The 14,428-nt window shown below is 35.0% G+C and overlaps 2 protein-coding genes across 2 annotated transcripts in view; one reads left to right on the top strand and one right to left on the bottom strand.

Moving 5' to 3' along the window:
- Positions 1–14,428, bottom strand: part of LOC137397436 (small ribosomal subunit protein uS5-like) — a 476,780-nt gene that overhangs the window by 146,540 nt on the left and 315,812 nt on the right. The window lies entirely within an intron of this gene.
- Positions 1–14,428, top strand: part of LOC137385458 (uncharacterized) — an 83,173-nt gene that overhangs the window by 19,168 nt on the left and 49,577 nt on the right. Inside the window, exons 9-23 of the mRNA XM_068071925.1 lie at positions 915–1,076; positions 1,224–1,361; positions 2,241–2,473; positions 2,584–2,749; positions 3,049–3,282; positions 4,189–4,307; positions 5,131–5,269; positions 5,625–5,741; positions 5,931–5,973; positions 6,813–7,120; positions 9,030–9,173; positions 10,068–10,322; positions 11,002–11,120; positions 11,903–12,086; positions 14,102–14,350. Of these exons, the coding sequence (XP_067928026.1) occupies positions 915–1,076; positions 1,224–1,361; positions 2,241–2,473; positions 2,584–2,749; positions 3,049–3,282; positions 4,189–4,307; positions 5,131–5,269; positions 5,625–5,741; positions 5,931–5,973; positions 6,813–7,120; positions 9,030–9,173; positions 10,068–10,322; positions 11,002–11,120; positions 11,903–12,086; positions 14,102–14,350 (2,610 nt within the window). The remainder of the gene's footprint in view (positions 1–914; positions 1,077–1,223; positions 1,362–2,240; positions 2,474–2,583; positions 2,750–3,048; positions 3,283–4,188; positions 4,308–5,130; positions 5,270–5,624; positions 5,742–5,930; positions 5,974–6,812; positions 7,121–9,029; positions 9,174–10,067; positions 10,323–11,001; positions 11,121–11,902; positions 12,087–14,101; positions 14,351–14,428) is intronic.

The raw sequence follows: 14,428 nt of genomic DNA, 5'->3' as shown, positions 1-14,428 counted from the left end.
CCACAACTAGTCTTTTCCGTAAACAGACCAGAACAGACAAAATCTAAAGCTTGTCTTTTTATGCTATGTTGTTGTATCTTTGAATACAATTTAGCAGACTGTTACTTTATGCTTTTTGTCATTTTAAATTGTTGCTGTCTTTATTTACAAGGTTATTCTACAATTATACCTTTAGATGCCATAGACACATAAATGCGTTTTCTATGGTCAAGTGCCTTATACGCATAATTGCGACTTTCCCAGCAACTGCGTAGTAACATCATTTTATGATTCGTTAACAACATAACCCAGTCTTTAGGGCTTTCATGATATTGACAGCGCTGTCCGAAGATATCTCTATAAAATTAGCCTAAAATAATGAAGCACTTTTAAACTTTTGTTTGAGAACTACTAATTAATCTAGAAACGAACAATTTTTGTGTAAGTTTTGCTAAGAACCGCATGAGTCAGAAAACAGGTCATTACTTATGTCGATGACATTATAGCCAATTCAGATTTAGAGTTTCGTGATTATACAGATGATTAAAGTAGCAGCAGTGAGTCTGATAATGGTGAAAGTAATAGTTTTGTAAGAGTAAGGAACATTGTGGAGGATCGTGTTAGCTTCGTATCAATCGCTTCACATAGCTTTATCATCGCACAAAGTGTAGATACATTTAATTTATTATATATATATTTATATATAAATATAAATATATATATATATATATCTATATCTATATATATATAACTGAGTATATATATATACATATACATATGTATATATATATATATATAAATATATATACGTATATATATCATGAAGTAATATCGGCGATTTTCGGTAAAATGGCTGGCACTTGGCCAATAGCTAAATTTGTACATGGATGGCACTGAAAGGGTTATTGTCATATGGCAATATTTCTATCCGGCAGCTTGGATCTCTATAGCAACGATGGGTCTTCAAGTCTGCTAGGAATTGCCTGGTTGTCTGGTGTGTGCGACCATGTTGGTGGTTACGCATCGTCAGTTGTTGAGGCGACCCCGTATGATCTGGAGCAGATTGTAAATATTGCTGCCCATGAACTTGGACACAAGTACGTTTTTCTTTTTTTTTCTCTTTACTCTAACCGTAATTTCTTTAATGCTTGTTTTTTGTATACCAAACATATAAACCAATTCTACATCTACATCACATGCCCAGCCTTTTTCAGTGGTTGCTGACAGGCTTGCTGATTTTACAGCCTTGGTTCCGAGCACGACAACAGTGATGAGTGTGAGCCAGATGCTGGATGGATAATGGGAGCCTCAGTAACGTACCCTAATAATCTCTTTTTCTACTTTTCTTGCTGTAGTCAGCGACAGTTCTGGACAACCCTTGCGTGAGTTTTGTTAGATAATTGAATCTCAACATTCACCTTGCTCAAATCTTCAGTAAGGCATCATTACCTATGATTGCGAATCATGCTCTACTGTTAAAACAATTAAAAGCTTGACTACATACTGCATTATAATATAGTATTATATACAAATTTTGTATTTCTTATTACCATATATTACTTCTATTTCAAAAGAGATCAGATGCGTCCAAAAGCTTAGTAGTTTCAAGTTTTCTTTAGATAAATCTTTGTGTTTGTGACACCACGTCGCAATACCTTTATTTTTATATTTGTTTTATGTGGCACCATATATAAAATATCTTTATTACAAAGATCTATATGTATATACTATATATATACAAATATATATACAATAAATATAATATGTTAAAATTAAATTATCATATTATAAATTATATCATAGTTATAATACATTATTATATGAATATTATAAAGTACCACTTATTAATTTATATATACATGTATGTAAATTATAAAATACTCCTATAAATTATACTTATAATATAATATTGTATAAACATACCATAAATTATGACGCTATTTTATACAATGTGTCAACGGTTTTCAATCTTTCTGCGCTGAAAACTGATACCACTGATCCAATCATATTTCAATGACTTATTGTCTAATATTTGCCGTGTTAATCCTCCATTATTACCAGTCTTTACAGTCACTGTAAGGTCAGCATAAAGTTGCTATTTGAATTTTTTCATTGTCAGCATGGCTCAATACTTTTGTTAGCTTTAGTTGCATTTATTGACTCTTTTTGTAAATATAACTTTTCATCTTCATTTTGCAAGTTTAGATTTTTTAATGACAACAAGTGAAATGACTTTATTCTGCATGCTTTCATTTATGAAGAGATGGTAGAGCATGCATTGACCTGTCAGTTACCTCAGAAGATTACTATGCTGTGAGTGAGAAAGCTGGAGAAATCTATGATACGGATCATCTCTGTCAGGTCGCTTTTGAGACAAACGCCGCTGACATATCCTACTACATTAACAATAATTTGAACCTATGTGAAGGACTGTGGTGTGTCGACCCTGATGATAGCAGTTTACACATCCATTCTTACTTCATACCTCCTCAAGGTCAGAATAGTACGCTTTCTTAAACCATACCTGACCTTGGTAGCCGTAATGTAAAATTTTTGCAGAATTTATAAAGTGTGTATAATAATCGTATAATAATATGCCTACAGGTACTGAATGTGGCACAGGCAAGTGGTGCATAGAAACACAATGCGTAGATGTATCAGAGAACGAAACAACCATCTACCAAGGTCCCCATACCTGTGACTTGTCTAACCTTCCAATGCGGGCAGACTGTGCATACGATGAGCTGCAGTGTGAAACTGGGGTGACAATGTAAGGAAATATTTGTTTGCTTGTCTACGTGGCTAACATGTGTGACAAGTTTGTGCCAGTGATTGGTTTAGGGAATCACTATTTTGCATGCAATCTGCTATATTGCTATGAATTTTGCATGCAATCTATTATGTTTCTATGAATTTTGCATGCAACCTATTATTTTTCTACACAATTTGCATGAAATCTTTGATATTTTTATGAACTTTACATGCAATATATTATATTTTTTTGAATTCCGAATGCAATCTCTTATATTTCTATGAGTTTTGAATTCAATGTATTATATTTCTTTGCAGCTATGGGTATGATTGTTACTATGTGGAACAGTATTGTGATGGCAACACCGATTGTGAAGATGCCTCTGATGAAAAGTACTGCCGGTGTGAGGACGGCATGTTTCCATGCGGTACTGACAGCAACGGTTTTCCGCTATGTTATGACGCTCAAATGTTCTGTAATGGTGTAGAGAATTGCAACAATGGAACTGATGAAGAAGGATGTGATCTCGACTGCCCATCTGGCTACCTGAAGTGAGTGCTCGCTTTACTGATTATTGATCTATGGATCATCAATGAAAAGAGTCTACATCCATCATGTATTATATGACTGGCATAGCCTGTAATCTAATGAAGGCTGCAAAATCAATTATTTAAATATGCTTTATCTTTGAAAGCCTTAGTTTGCCACAAATTTTTAAATTATTGCAGTTTGATTAAATTAAGTTGAATTTAAATTAAATTAGAGTTAAGTTTGATAATAATGTGAACAAATAAAAAAACAATCTATTAAACTTCGAGACTTTCATATTAACAAATACATTCTTGGACTAGCTTTGCGTTTATCTAAGAATAAATAGGTGAAGGTTATTTGCAACAATTGTTTTAGCCACAAGACCTTCACGGAGCATGTTTACTTACAATTAGAACAAAGAAAAAACCAATCGAATTCAAATGAAGTAACACAATTAAGAAAGAATTTCAGCTATGGGCTCTATATTTTTTTACACAAATTGGTTGACAACATATAAACTATGGTTGATCTAATGTATGTACAAAATAAAACATTTACGTTAGATTAGAACTGTTCACGTTTTGCTGTCGCTACAGGTCTCCATCAATCCGCAATAGCTGAACTATGATAATTTTGATTTGCTATGCGCTCTTCACTCAAATAGCTGTAGAATCTCTGCATGATTTGCAGTAACAGTAACATTTTTTTAAATTATAACGCCGCACATTCACCTTTAGCACACCAGATCATGTCAGTTGTCAGTTGTACCTGTCAACATACCTGACTGGTACCTAACAGGTGCCTGTCAAGTAAACAATATAGGTCCCATTTTGTTTCAAGGCTACCTGTTTGAGCAGGCTTTAAACAACTATAGGATTTCATGAGAGATTGTCACCTTGCGCCCAATCAAATACTTTACATTGCAGATGCGATGAAGGATCTGCTACTTCTCTGCACGTGGCAGGACAGCATAATTGCTACCCTGAAGCCGGCAGCTGTGACTACTCATTTGACTGCTACGACCTTAGTGATGAGAAAGACTGCGGTAAGTGTTTTTGTTTAGTCGGTGAAGCAAGAGCGCGTACCAGCATGGTTGAGCCTTACAGCCATTGGCATTGCTTGCCAAGTTTTTTTTGAGCAAAAAACTTGTGTTGAGTAGTTATCTTATCCTGTCATTGCTAGGTTCTGCTTTGACCTTGGAAAGATGCCATCAGTGAACTTTCATGAATTTATCGGTGCTGATAATTTAAATGTTTGAACGGAGTTGATGAAAACTAGGGTAAACCGGTATCTCAATTCCAACTTTGTTAAGTTAATCTGAAGTTAGTTAGCGATAATAATTCAGCTAGGATGTCATGAACATCTCTCAGCGTTCAAAGAGAAGTAATAACAAGCTTATGCATGTTTATATCTTTAACACTAATATGCTTATTTGCATTTCTGTTATTGCTATTTTTAATTAATGCAATTATAGCTTTTTTCGTTTTGCGGATTTCCTGTCAACAATTTGCTTCAGGTAATTGGCAAGGCTATAGATATTTGCACACCGGCAGTCCCGTGCCCCGTGAGAGATCATGCTGTGTAATAAGTATGCTCACAATTATTCCATTACAGCGAGATGGTGGAGTGGTAGATTTGGTAGTATGCCTGGTTACTAAGCTGAGTATCCGAGCTCAATTCCCGTGTTATGCATTTCTTTTTTGTGGTTTTGGACACACAGACAGACAAACACGGGTCTTATTATAGTAAAGATATAGTAAAGACTTGTAATAAAGTTTGAACACTAATAAATACATGTTTTATGTGCCTCGATGTCCTATTCATCAATGTTGCTTATGGTTGAGATATTTTCTGCGTATTTTCTACAGCATGTGACACGGGCAACTACTGCGAGGCCTCTGACTTTGGACGAAATGTAAGCTTTTGCTTGCGAGATGAGATTACATGTGACCAGAATGTTCACTGCAATGTTAACTATGAAGATGAGATAAATTGCGAATGTGATCCGTAAGTCCAGAGTTGTCCTATCTATTATAAATGCAACTTTGCTTACGCCTGCTGAATTTCTAAGAAGCGTAAATTTAAGCATTTTAAAAATTTTTAGGGTAAATTTACACTAAATAATGTACCTTTAAAACCAGCTCATCAACATTAAATGTGACAAATTACGTAACACAAACAATGTAATGGCTGTTCATTGTATTTGTGTGACTAGAAAAGCATATTACATGCTTGTTTTTCACTTATTTCATGTTATTCCTCTTAATATAATAATAATGAGAAACAGCCATTGTGTCATTATTATATACTGTATACGATCTGTGTATTTTGTTGATTTATGTAAAGCTATTGTCTTACACAGAGGTCAAGTGAAGTGCCCGAGGAACTATAACTGCATTCCTGAGAACTGGATATGCGACGGATATGATGACTGCCCGGACAGATTAGACGAGTTTAACTGCACAATTTGCTGGGATGGGTAAGACTAAGTTTTTTTAGTTCAACTCTACATAGTGCTGGGATGGGTAAGACAATAGGAATTCTAGTTCAACTGTACAGAGTGCTGGGATGGGTAAGACTAGTAATTTTAGTTCAACTCTACGGAGTGCTGAGATGGGTAAGACAATAGGAATTCTAGTTCAACCCTACAGAGTGCTGGGATGGGTAGGACTACAGGAATTCCAGTTCAACTGTGCAGAGTGCTGGGATGGGTAAGACAATAGGAATTCTAGTTCAACTCTACAGAGTGCTGGGATGGGTAAGACTACAACACGTCCGTTTTCTGCCATCCCGATTTTTAAATTATATTGCCTTAACATTAATCAACAGCAATTTTTCTCTAGTACGTACAGTTTGAACAAATACATGAAGGGTTTTTAGTAGTTCTTGGGAAGTGAGGTGAAAGTTGATTATGGAATAAGTAGGGTACTTGTACTTCACATTTACCCAAATCAAGTTGTTTAAGTTGTACCATCATCTCTTGCTATACTATCTCTCTATAACAGAGCTTGCATTTGTTGCCACAGAGTTAATGACAAGTAATGACAAGTAATGACAAAGAATAGCATAAGTTTATTTAAAGGTTGGTTCACACAATATCGCTTTATGTCGGTGCTAATCACACAACATTTCGGTGATCATCTGTAGTAACAATTTTTAGACTCTCACAAACCCATCCCTATTTACATCAGCGAGTAGTTCGCAGTATAGCATTCCCATTCTAGAATATGGTCATGGAAACAATGAATAAATAGTCTCACAACAGATGTCAATAAAAAAGTATAGATCGAGCAGTCAGCGGTGATCAATCATCATTGCTGAAGTGGTGAATATCGAACATGCTGTCTAATGCCGATAATCGGCTAACTATCGGGAAAGTTTGTTGTATCTTTCTAACGCATCCATGTTGCCTTGACGCCTCTTTCAGTTTACACTGCACATCGTCTTCAAATAATCCGACATACGCCGACACACGCCGACATAGGCCGACATAGACCGTCATACACCGATAAAGTGTGAGCCAGTCTTTACAGTTGCAAAGTGATTATAGTCTTGTTTACACATATTTTGTAGAATGGAGCTGTGCTCGGATGGCAGCTACTGCATCTACAGCGATTGGTATTGTGACAGAGAAGCAGACTGCGATGATGGCAGTGATGAGGAAAGTTGTGGTTGCCAGTCATACGGCATGCTTGATTGTGAACTTCAAGGAACTACCAATATCACAAGTAGCTACAACTATGACTACTACGGTAATGAATGTTTGAGTGGTAACCGGGTATGTGACAACATCACAGATTGTGTTGGTGCAGAAGATGAGAACAAATGTGACCGGCCATGCCCAGCTAACTACTCAAGGTCAGTGTTAGCTCGTTTTGGAGGAAATACCTGTGCGTACATCAGCAATGAACAAACAGCAACAATTTACAACATCAGACATGGTATCAGGTCTTTAATCTCAGCACGATTCAAGTAAACTTTTTGATCTCACTTTGAAACAAAAAATCTGTCATAAAGCAATTACTTTGCTTTTATTTTCATTCCTAAATATAATGCAATTTCTCTCAAGATACAGTAGATAGCATAGATTTTTAAATAATGCTTGAACCAGAGATGCCCAAATTCTGGTATTGATGGCGGCATCGTCAGTGATATGGAGGTTACATATTGGATTGCTATAGGCTGACTTTTTCTTCAAGGTTGACTTGCAACAAAATTCACATTACAGTTATTTGGTATCAAAAGATTCACCATGTCTTACTCTGCTGTGTTGTAGGTGCAAAATATGTGGAAATGTGATTACAAGCCCTTAAGAGCTAAACAACGAACAGTTAATCGTCGCCATCATGAAACTGCCATAGATTAGAATCTCTTTCCAAAACGGCTCAAATGGGACGTAGTTGTACAAGATGGCTTCTATTTACACTTTCACGCAACTTCACTCGTCGAAATATTTTCACAAATATACGTCACTCATTCAATAAAACCATGTCTATTGTTCTTACGTGTCTATTTTATCGTCATTGTAATGCTGTCACTTTAAGCACTGATATCTTATAACCTATCGTGAAAATTCGTTTAAAATTTTAACTTTAGCTCGAAAGAGTACATATAATTGTCTGATAAACATGACATGCCTGTTGGTCACCTGTGACAATTGAAAAATACTGAAAAATTTTTTTGCGAAGTATTGGTCGCATGATCAGATTACGACTAGATGATTAGACCAAGCCGAAACAAGACTGTTAAGTAGCTAGCATCTATATTTGATATGGGGTCTTTGGTAAAACCCAAAGTATTTGCCATAAACCGGTGCTACGAGAAGTTTTATATTGAGCCTTTCATTGGCCTTTGAATTCACGTGAGAACATCATGTGACAAAACAATAACGAAATGTAATGACCACGTCAGAGAAATAAACTGATTCCAATCTACGACGGCCTTTCATTGTTGAGCTTTTAAGAGCTTGTAATCACATTTCCACATATTTTGCACCTACAACACAGTAGAGTAAGACATGGTGAATCTTTTGATAACAAATAACTGCAATGTGAATTTTGTTGCAATTCAACCTTTAAGTAAATTTGAAACCTCAGATACTATTCGCAAGTCTACTGTTGATTAGGTTAATAGTAACAAATAAAACTAGCAAACAGAATAAACTAAAATTTTATTACTGTGATATAAATGTCTAATGAATTCTGATACTGACAAGTTTTTGTTTATTCATACCTGAAAAACGCTGCTGAAAAAGTGCATTTTAGTCAGGGTGTGACAACTCTAATTTCCAACGATGGCAACTATCGCAACCAATTACGAACTAAAAATGCAGTATCATGCTTCTCTTTACTAGTTTTAAAAAACTATATTGCATTATTATATTTATTCTTTTAAATTAATAACAAATAATATATTCATATTTTATGGCACGAAAGATCTGGATCGGTATTTGTATCAAAGTATACAAATAATTAAGTATAATAATCCACTGGATATTGCAGCATAAAGCAAAACGTTCAACTCAATAAAGCTGCTTTTTACTTAACATTTTATGTAATAAATACATCACTAGTTAGTACATGTTCTGAACTTGTATTACTCATATAAATATTTTCAGAACTGTTCGGATTCTTTTTCGCCTGGCAAGACTAACTGCTAGTAATTTGACTAGTAGACAAACTTTACTCAAGCTTCTCTGACTGTTCTGTTGCCTGTCGCACATAGCAGATAGAGATAGAAACTTGTAATAGTGAGAGAACTTTTTTAGTTGCATCTCTGGCGCCACTCACCTTCGATACTGGAATGACACAACTAACCTGCAGATGAGTCCAGCCTGTTACCCAGATGAGTTGAGATGTAATGAGTGGACTGACTGCTATGACGGGAGTGACGAGTATAACTGCACATGCGAGTGAGTTAGTTGTGTTTATGGGTCTAGTTCTTCCACTAAACATCCATTTTCTAGAATCATTCATTTATACAGGTTAGTTGTTTGTATGAGTACCTCAATTCTACCAGTTGCTGAGTCACACCAGTTACTCAGTGAGACCAGCTAATCATTTATCTCAAGTTCCCATTAACCTCAATTACTCCATTATACCAATTATTCTGTTGGACTCATTACACAGTTATATCAGTCGCACTGTTATACCGGTAAATCAGTTATACCGGTTGTTTAGTGATATCAGATATTCAGTGACACTAGTCACTTAATGATATCAATCTAACGGTGTCAGTCACTCAGTGATACCAATCACTTAACAATGTCAGTCACTCAGTGATACCAATCAATTAACAATGTCAGTCACTCAGTGATACCAATCACTTAACAATGTCAGTCACTCAGCGATACCAATCACTTAACAATGTCAGTCACTCAGTGATACCAATCACTTAACGCTGTCAGTCACTCAGTGATACCAATCACTTAACAATGTCAGTCACTCAGTGATACCAATTATATCTTGCTTCCAATTGTAGTGAGAATATAAAAAAACACACATACAAAAGATGTACCGCATGTCTGTACCACATTCAGTACCTGTAGGCATATTATTACACGGTTATTATACACACTTTTAAGATTCTGCAAATTTTTCCCAATATAGTTACCAAGGTTCGCTAAGATTTAAAAGCGCATTGTTTAGAACGCGTATTATTTTGACTTTATGAATTGCTATCATCAGGATCCACACATAACAGTCCCTCACATAGGTTCAAGCTATTGTCATCATAGAAGGACATGTCAGCGGCATCTGTAGCAAAATCTTTAGGCTTTTCATAATTTTTCCTTATTTGCTTGCAGGGACTATGGAGAGATTACATGTAATTCATCAGGCATGTGCATTCCTGTAAATTACATATGTGATGAGTATGACGACTGCTACGATGGCGAAGATGAATATGATTGCCCTTGCTGGCAATTTGATTTTGAGTGTTCGACATACAACAGCTCGGATAATAAGTGTCTCTCCCTCTTCAGCGTATGCGACGGCATAAGGGACTGTATTGACGGCTCAGATGAAGGTGACATCTGCATTTGCGGAGCTGAACAGTTCACGTACGTAAGATACAATATAATTATTTTTAATTGTATAATGTTATGTTGTACTATTTTGCAGTATATAATATTCTATTAAGTTATGCTATGATATGATGTAATATATTGGATTATATTATACCATATAATGTTATTATATAATTGTACACTTCAAAATTTTTTTGTCTATAAAGTGTTTGTTGATGTAACGAAAAGTCTATTGCATTGCATCATTCATATCTATGATTGTTCACATTCTGCGGAAGCAAATCAGATTATAATACATTTTATAAGCTTTTAAAAAACATTTAATGTTTTTCTTTTCACTTTTTGTTGCATTCTATTGTCAAACACTTTTGACCAGAAAAACCTGAATGATGGTTTTCACCCTTTACCATGAAAACTGTGCAATGTCTTAATCCAAGCAACTTATTTTTCTTCATGCTTTCGCTGGAACACAAAAAGGCACATAACTTGTCTGCTCCAACATTAGAGAGTCATTTATATCATTGTAAAGAAAAATTGTATTAAGGAATGGGTAGAGCTGTCAGAGCTGTCAAAATTATAAGCATTATACCCTGTCATGAAGCAAATTCATTACCGCTGATTTAAAGCATTTGAAAATTTAAGAAATCGAACCAACCAACGAAATACTTGCTTTCCGAGTTTTTTTCTAACAGTTTGAGTTTTTACAATTTAGGTGTAATAATGGCAGCGTCTTGTTTCCTCCTCATGGTGCCTGCACAGCTAATGACACAGTCTGTGACTCCAAAATTAACTGCTTTGACGAATCGGATGAAATAGACTGTGACTTTGAAGGTAATCTTTCTTTTTAACTCCTTAATAAACTATCAAAATCCATACTAAATCATGCTGTGCTAATAATATGTTATACATTGTTATACTATATGTGTTATACATTGTTATACTATATGTGTTATACATTGTTATACTATATGTGTTATACATTATTACACTACGTTAAGCTTTGATATGCTGTTTGGTTTATTCTGAACCTCTTTAGCTTTTTTCAGCTTTTGATTACAAGCATGACAAATAGCAGATTTAACGATTAGCTAATCAATAGATCAATTAGCGTAGAGATTTTCACAATGACACAACACTGTTTAAAATTACTTATGTTAATTTATATATTAATAATGAACATTTGTGTTTTTCTAAACAGGGTTACATGCCATTAATCGAAGGTCAATCAAGAACAGCAAGATAAAATAGAAGTGTGATCAATTCTATCATTATGCACTTTATTCGTTGTTTGCTATTTCAGCTGAGTCACCACTGTATAAAAACAATTTGATTTGGTTTGAAATTACTCATAGACCTACAGCAAAAGTGTTTCATCCGCAGGTACCTACATGTATATTCAAACGATTAAAGCAGCGAACACACAATGAAAATGTTAGGAAATTTTGTTATAGCTGTTTTATGGATTCATAAAGTCATGTTGAATTATAAGGAGACCAACAAGGCCATGTTGGAACCCTAACAAACATTCCTCAACCAGTGACCGGTAGACCTATGCAACTTTTTATTTTATTAAAGACAACATAACTTATGTGGTCTGGCTTTTTTTCTCACAGACGTATGTCCACCAACAAGTGTCCTCCGATGCCTCGCCTGGGCAGACTCTCTTTATAGTAATGAGACGACAACCTACTACGACTACTATGAAGTGCCGATTTACATATGTTTGGAAAACTCGTCTATCTGCGATGGATCCTACGACTGCATTGACGGAGAAGATGAGTCGAACTGCCCTTGCCAGTAAGAGTTTTTGAGTTCTCTTTAGCTTGCGAAGAAGCAAAGAATAATTTTAGCTGTAATTATATATAGAAGTATTTTATTGACTGTCAGAGGACCTTTAAAATAGAACTATTTTTTGCTGCAATAAATTTGGGAATGAATAACTTTTTATCGGCATTAGTGATTATCAACAAAATCATGTTTTTCGTTACATGTTAAAGAAAAAAAAAACCAAGTTGGAGTTTGTCAATAGTAACTGGATAACGGAACAGCTGATTGGTTGGCCCCATATGCTGAAACACATACAGTCAAACCTCAATTTATGATCACTCCAAACAAATCTTTTGACAAATATTTGTTTCGACCTGTGTAGCGATTTTTAACATACGGTGTCTAAAATTTCTACAAACACCGTTGTATTTCTAAATCTGTATTTGTATTCATAAATTGTATTTGTAACGCTTTCCTTGGCATAGTCTGGTTATTCTGAGCTCAAATAATATTAAAAGTTCTTTGTACCCTGATTTTAATTTGTCTAATTATGTATCTTGAGAAGGTTAGTATGAGTGGTGGTAGTGGCAAAAATTTCAATTTGCATTGCTTTAAATAAAATTAAACCAAGAGTTTAAAAAAAATAAGAACAATTCTTTTAAATGAATTCTTCAAGGAATCTTTGATTTCATGTAGTAGTTATTGTGAAAAAGAAAGTGAACGGGATTCAAAGATAAAAAAGTTGGAAGCTGGAAAAAACAAAAAGGCTAGTCATAATAATTAATGATAAAATGTAAAATTTGTTTAATATACATATAAAACAAAAGGTTCAAACAAGTTACCTATTTCAAGTTGAAGCTCACATAGTCTAAGTTAGGCCTACCTTGCTATTGCATCATTAGTTTCCTGTATTCCTGAGCTCGACCTCAACTCAATGTTTTCAGTGTGAAGTGAAATGCTAATAAAAACCTCATCTGATCAATTGTTATTTTATTTATTTAGTTGTTTGCCTATTGGCCTAATTCAGTTTTAACTAGAATCTAGTGGCATATAACTCATTTTGTTAATGCTAATTACCAGAAATATTTTGAGCAGGAGACTAAATTAAACGAAATACAATGAGCTCTTATGAGATCATTTGTTTCACAGTACAATAGTTTTCAGATGCGGATTAATTATCTGAAAGAACTAAATTCGTATTTCAGGGGTTGACTGTAGTTTAATAAAGTGAAGTTGTTAGTACATTAAATTGGATATGTCATTAAGCACCATATCAGTTAATTTTGTCAATGATCAGTCCGTGAATAATCGTCAAGTGTACTGTATAAGTATGTGCACAATAATTCTACTAACATGGAAATTGAATGGCTGGCGCAGTTGATAACATGATGAAATCTTTTCTCCAACTCCCAAACATATCTTCGGACGGATAGACATGGCCCGTATTACAGTAAAGACTAGCTAACTGTCCGGCGTTGCGTTTATTTTAGTAAAAAATGTTATTGTTAATGTTTGAATTGAGTCAAGCAAGAGCGGCAAGCCTAGTTAAAGCTTCATGACCATGGTAATTCACATTTAAAGAGTTGTCCTACATTGGCAGATAATGGGATCACAAATCTCACTACCTCTTCTATAACTTTGCATTCTACTTGATATTTGTAAGTAAAAATGAAAAAGAACATCAGAGAGTTTCTCCTTTATATGGCCACACTTAATTATTTGAAGGTTGGTTTACAAAGCTGTTGAGCTTGACACTGTTCAAGCAAAAGTTTTAGGGTTAAATAAACAGAATAAATAGTCTTTCTTTAGTAAGCGACTATGATCAACAGATTAGGCTATTGCTGATGCTCTTGGGCCCGAATATACCACTTATGTTTACAAGGATGTACATAGCTAGACTACCGTATAAAGATGCTGATTGCTAAAGCTCCTCCACTCACGCTGGACAGAGATTTGCCAATTGACATCTGCAGTTACTGCAGCGGAATGTTTTGTAATTTGAGCTGGTAATAGACATCTGTTTACATCTTAGTTCACTTTTTTAGAAATGAGTATGACTTCCAGTGCAGTGATGGAACTTGTTATCCTTGGCAATACGAATGTGACTCCGACAGCGACTGTACGTACGGAGAAGACGAGTATAACTGCACTTGCATGTATGATGAGTTTAAATGCGGTGACAGCTCTCAATGCATCCCAAAGAGCTGGGTGTGCGACAGTTATGATGATTGTTTCTTGGGAGAAGATGAAGATATAGAGTTGTGCTTCCCAGTATGCAGTGAAGATGAATTCAGGTACGAACACTCACCTCGTATAGTTTTATCTTTCGCTCATCGGAAATCTTGTTTGTTTTACAAAGTTTGAAAGATAAG

The sequence above is a fragment of the Watersipora subatra genome, chromosome 1 (genome assembly GCF_963576615.1).
Source record: "Watersipora subatra chromosome 1, tzWatSuba1.1, whole genome shotgun sequence".
NCBI classification, from domain to species: domain Eukaryota; kingdom Metazoa; phylum Bryozoa; class Gymnolaemata; order Cheilostomatida; family Watersiporidae; genus Watersipora; species Watersipora subatra.
Note: the sequence above shows the minus strand (reverse complement) of the source record. Positions and strands in the feature narration are given on the sequence as shown.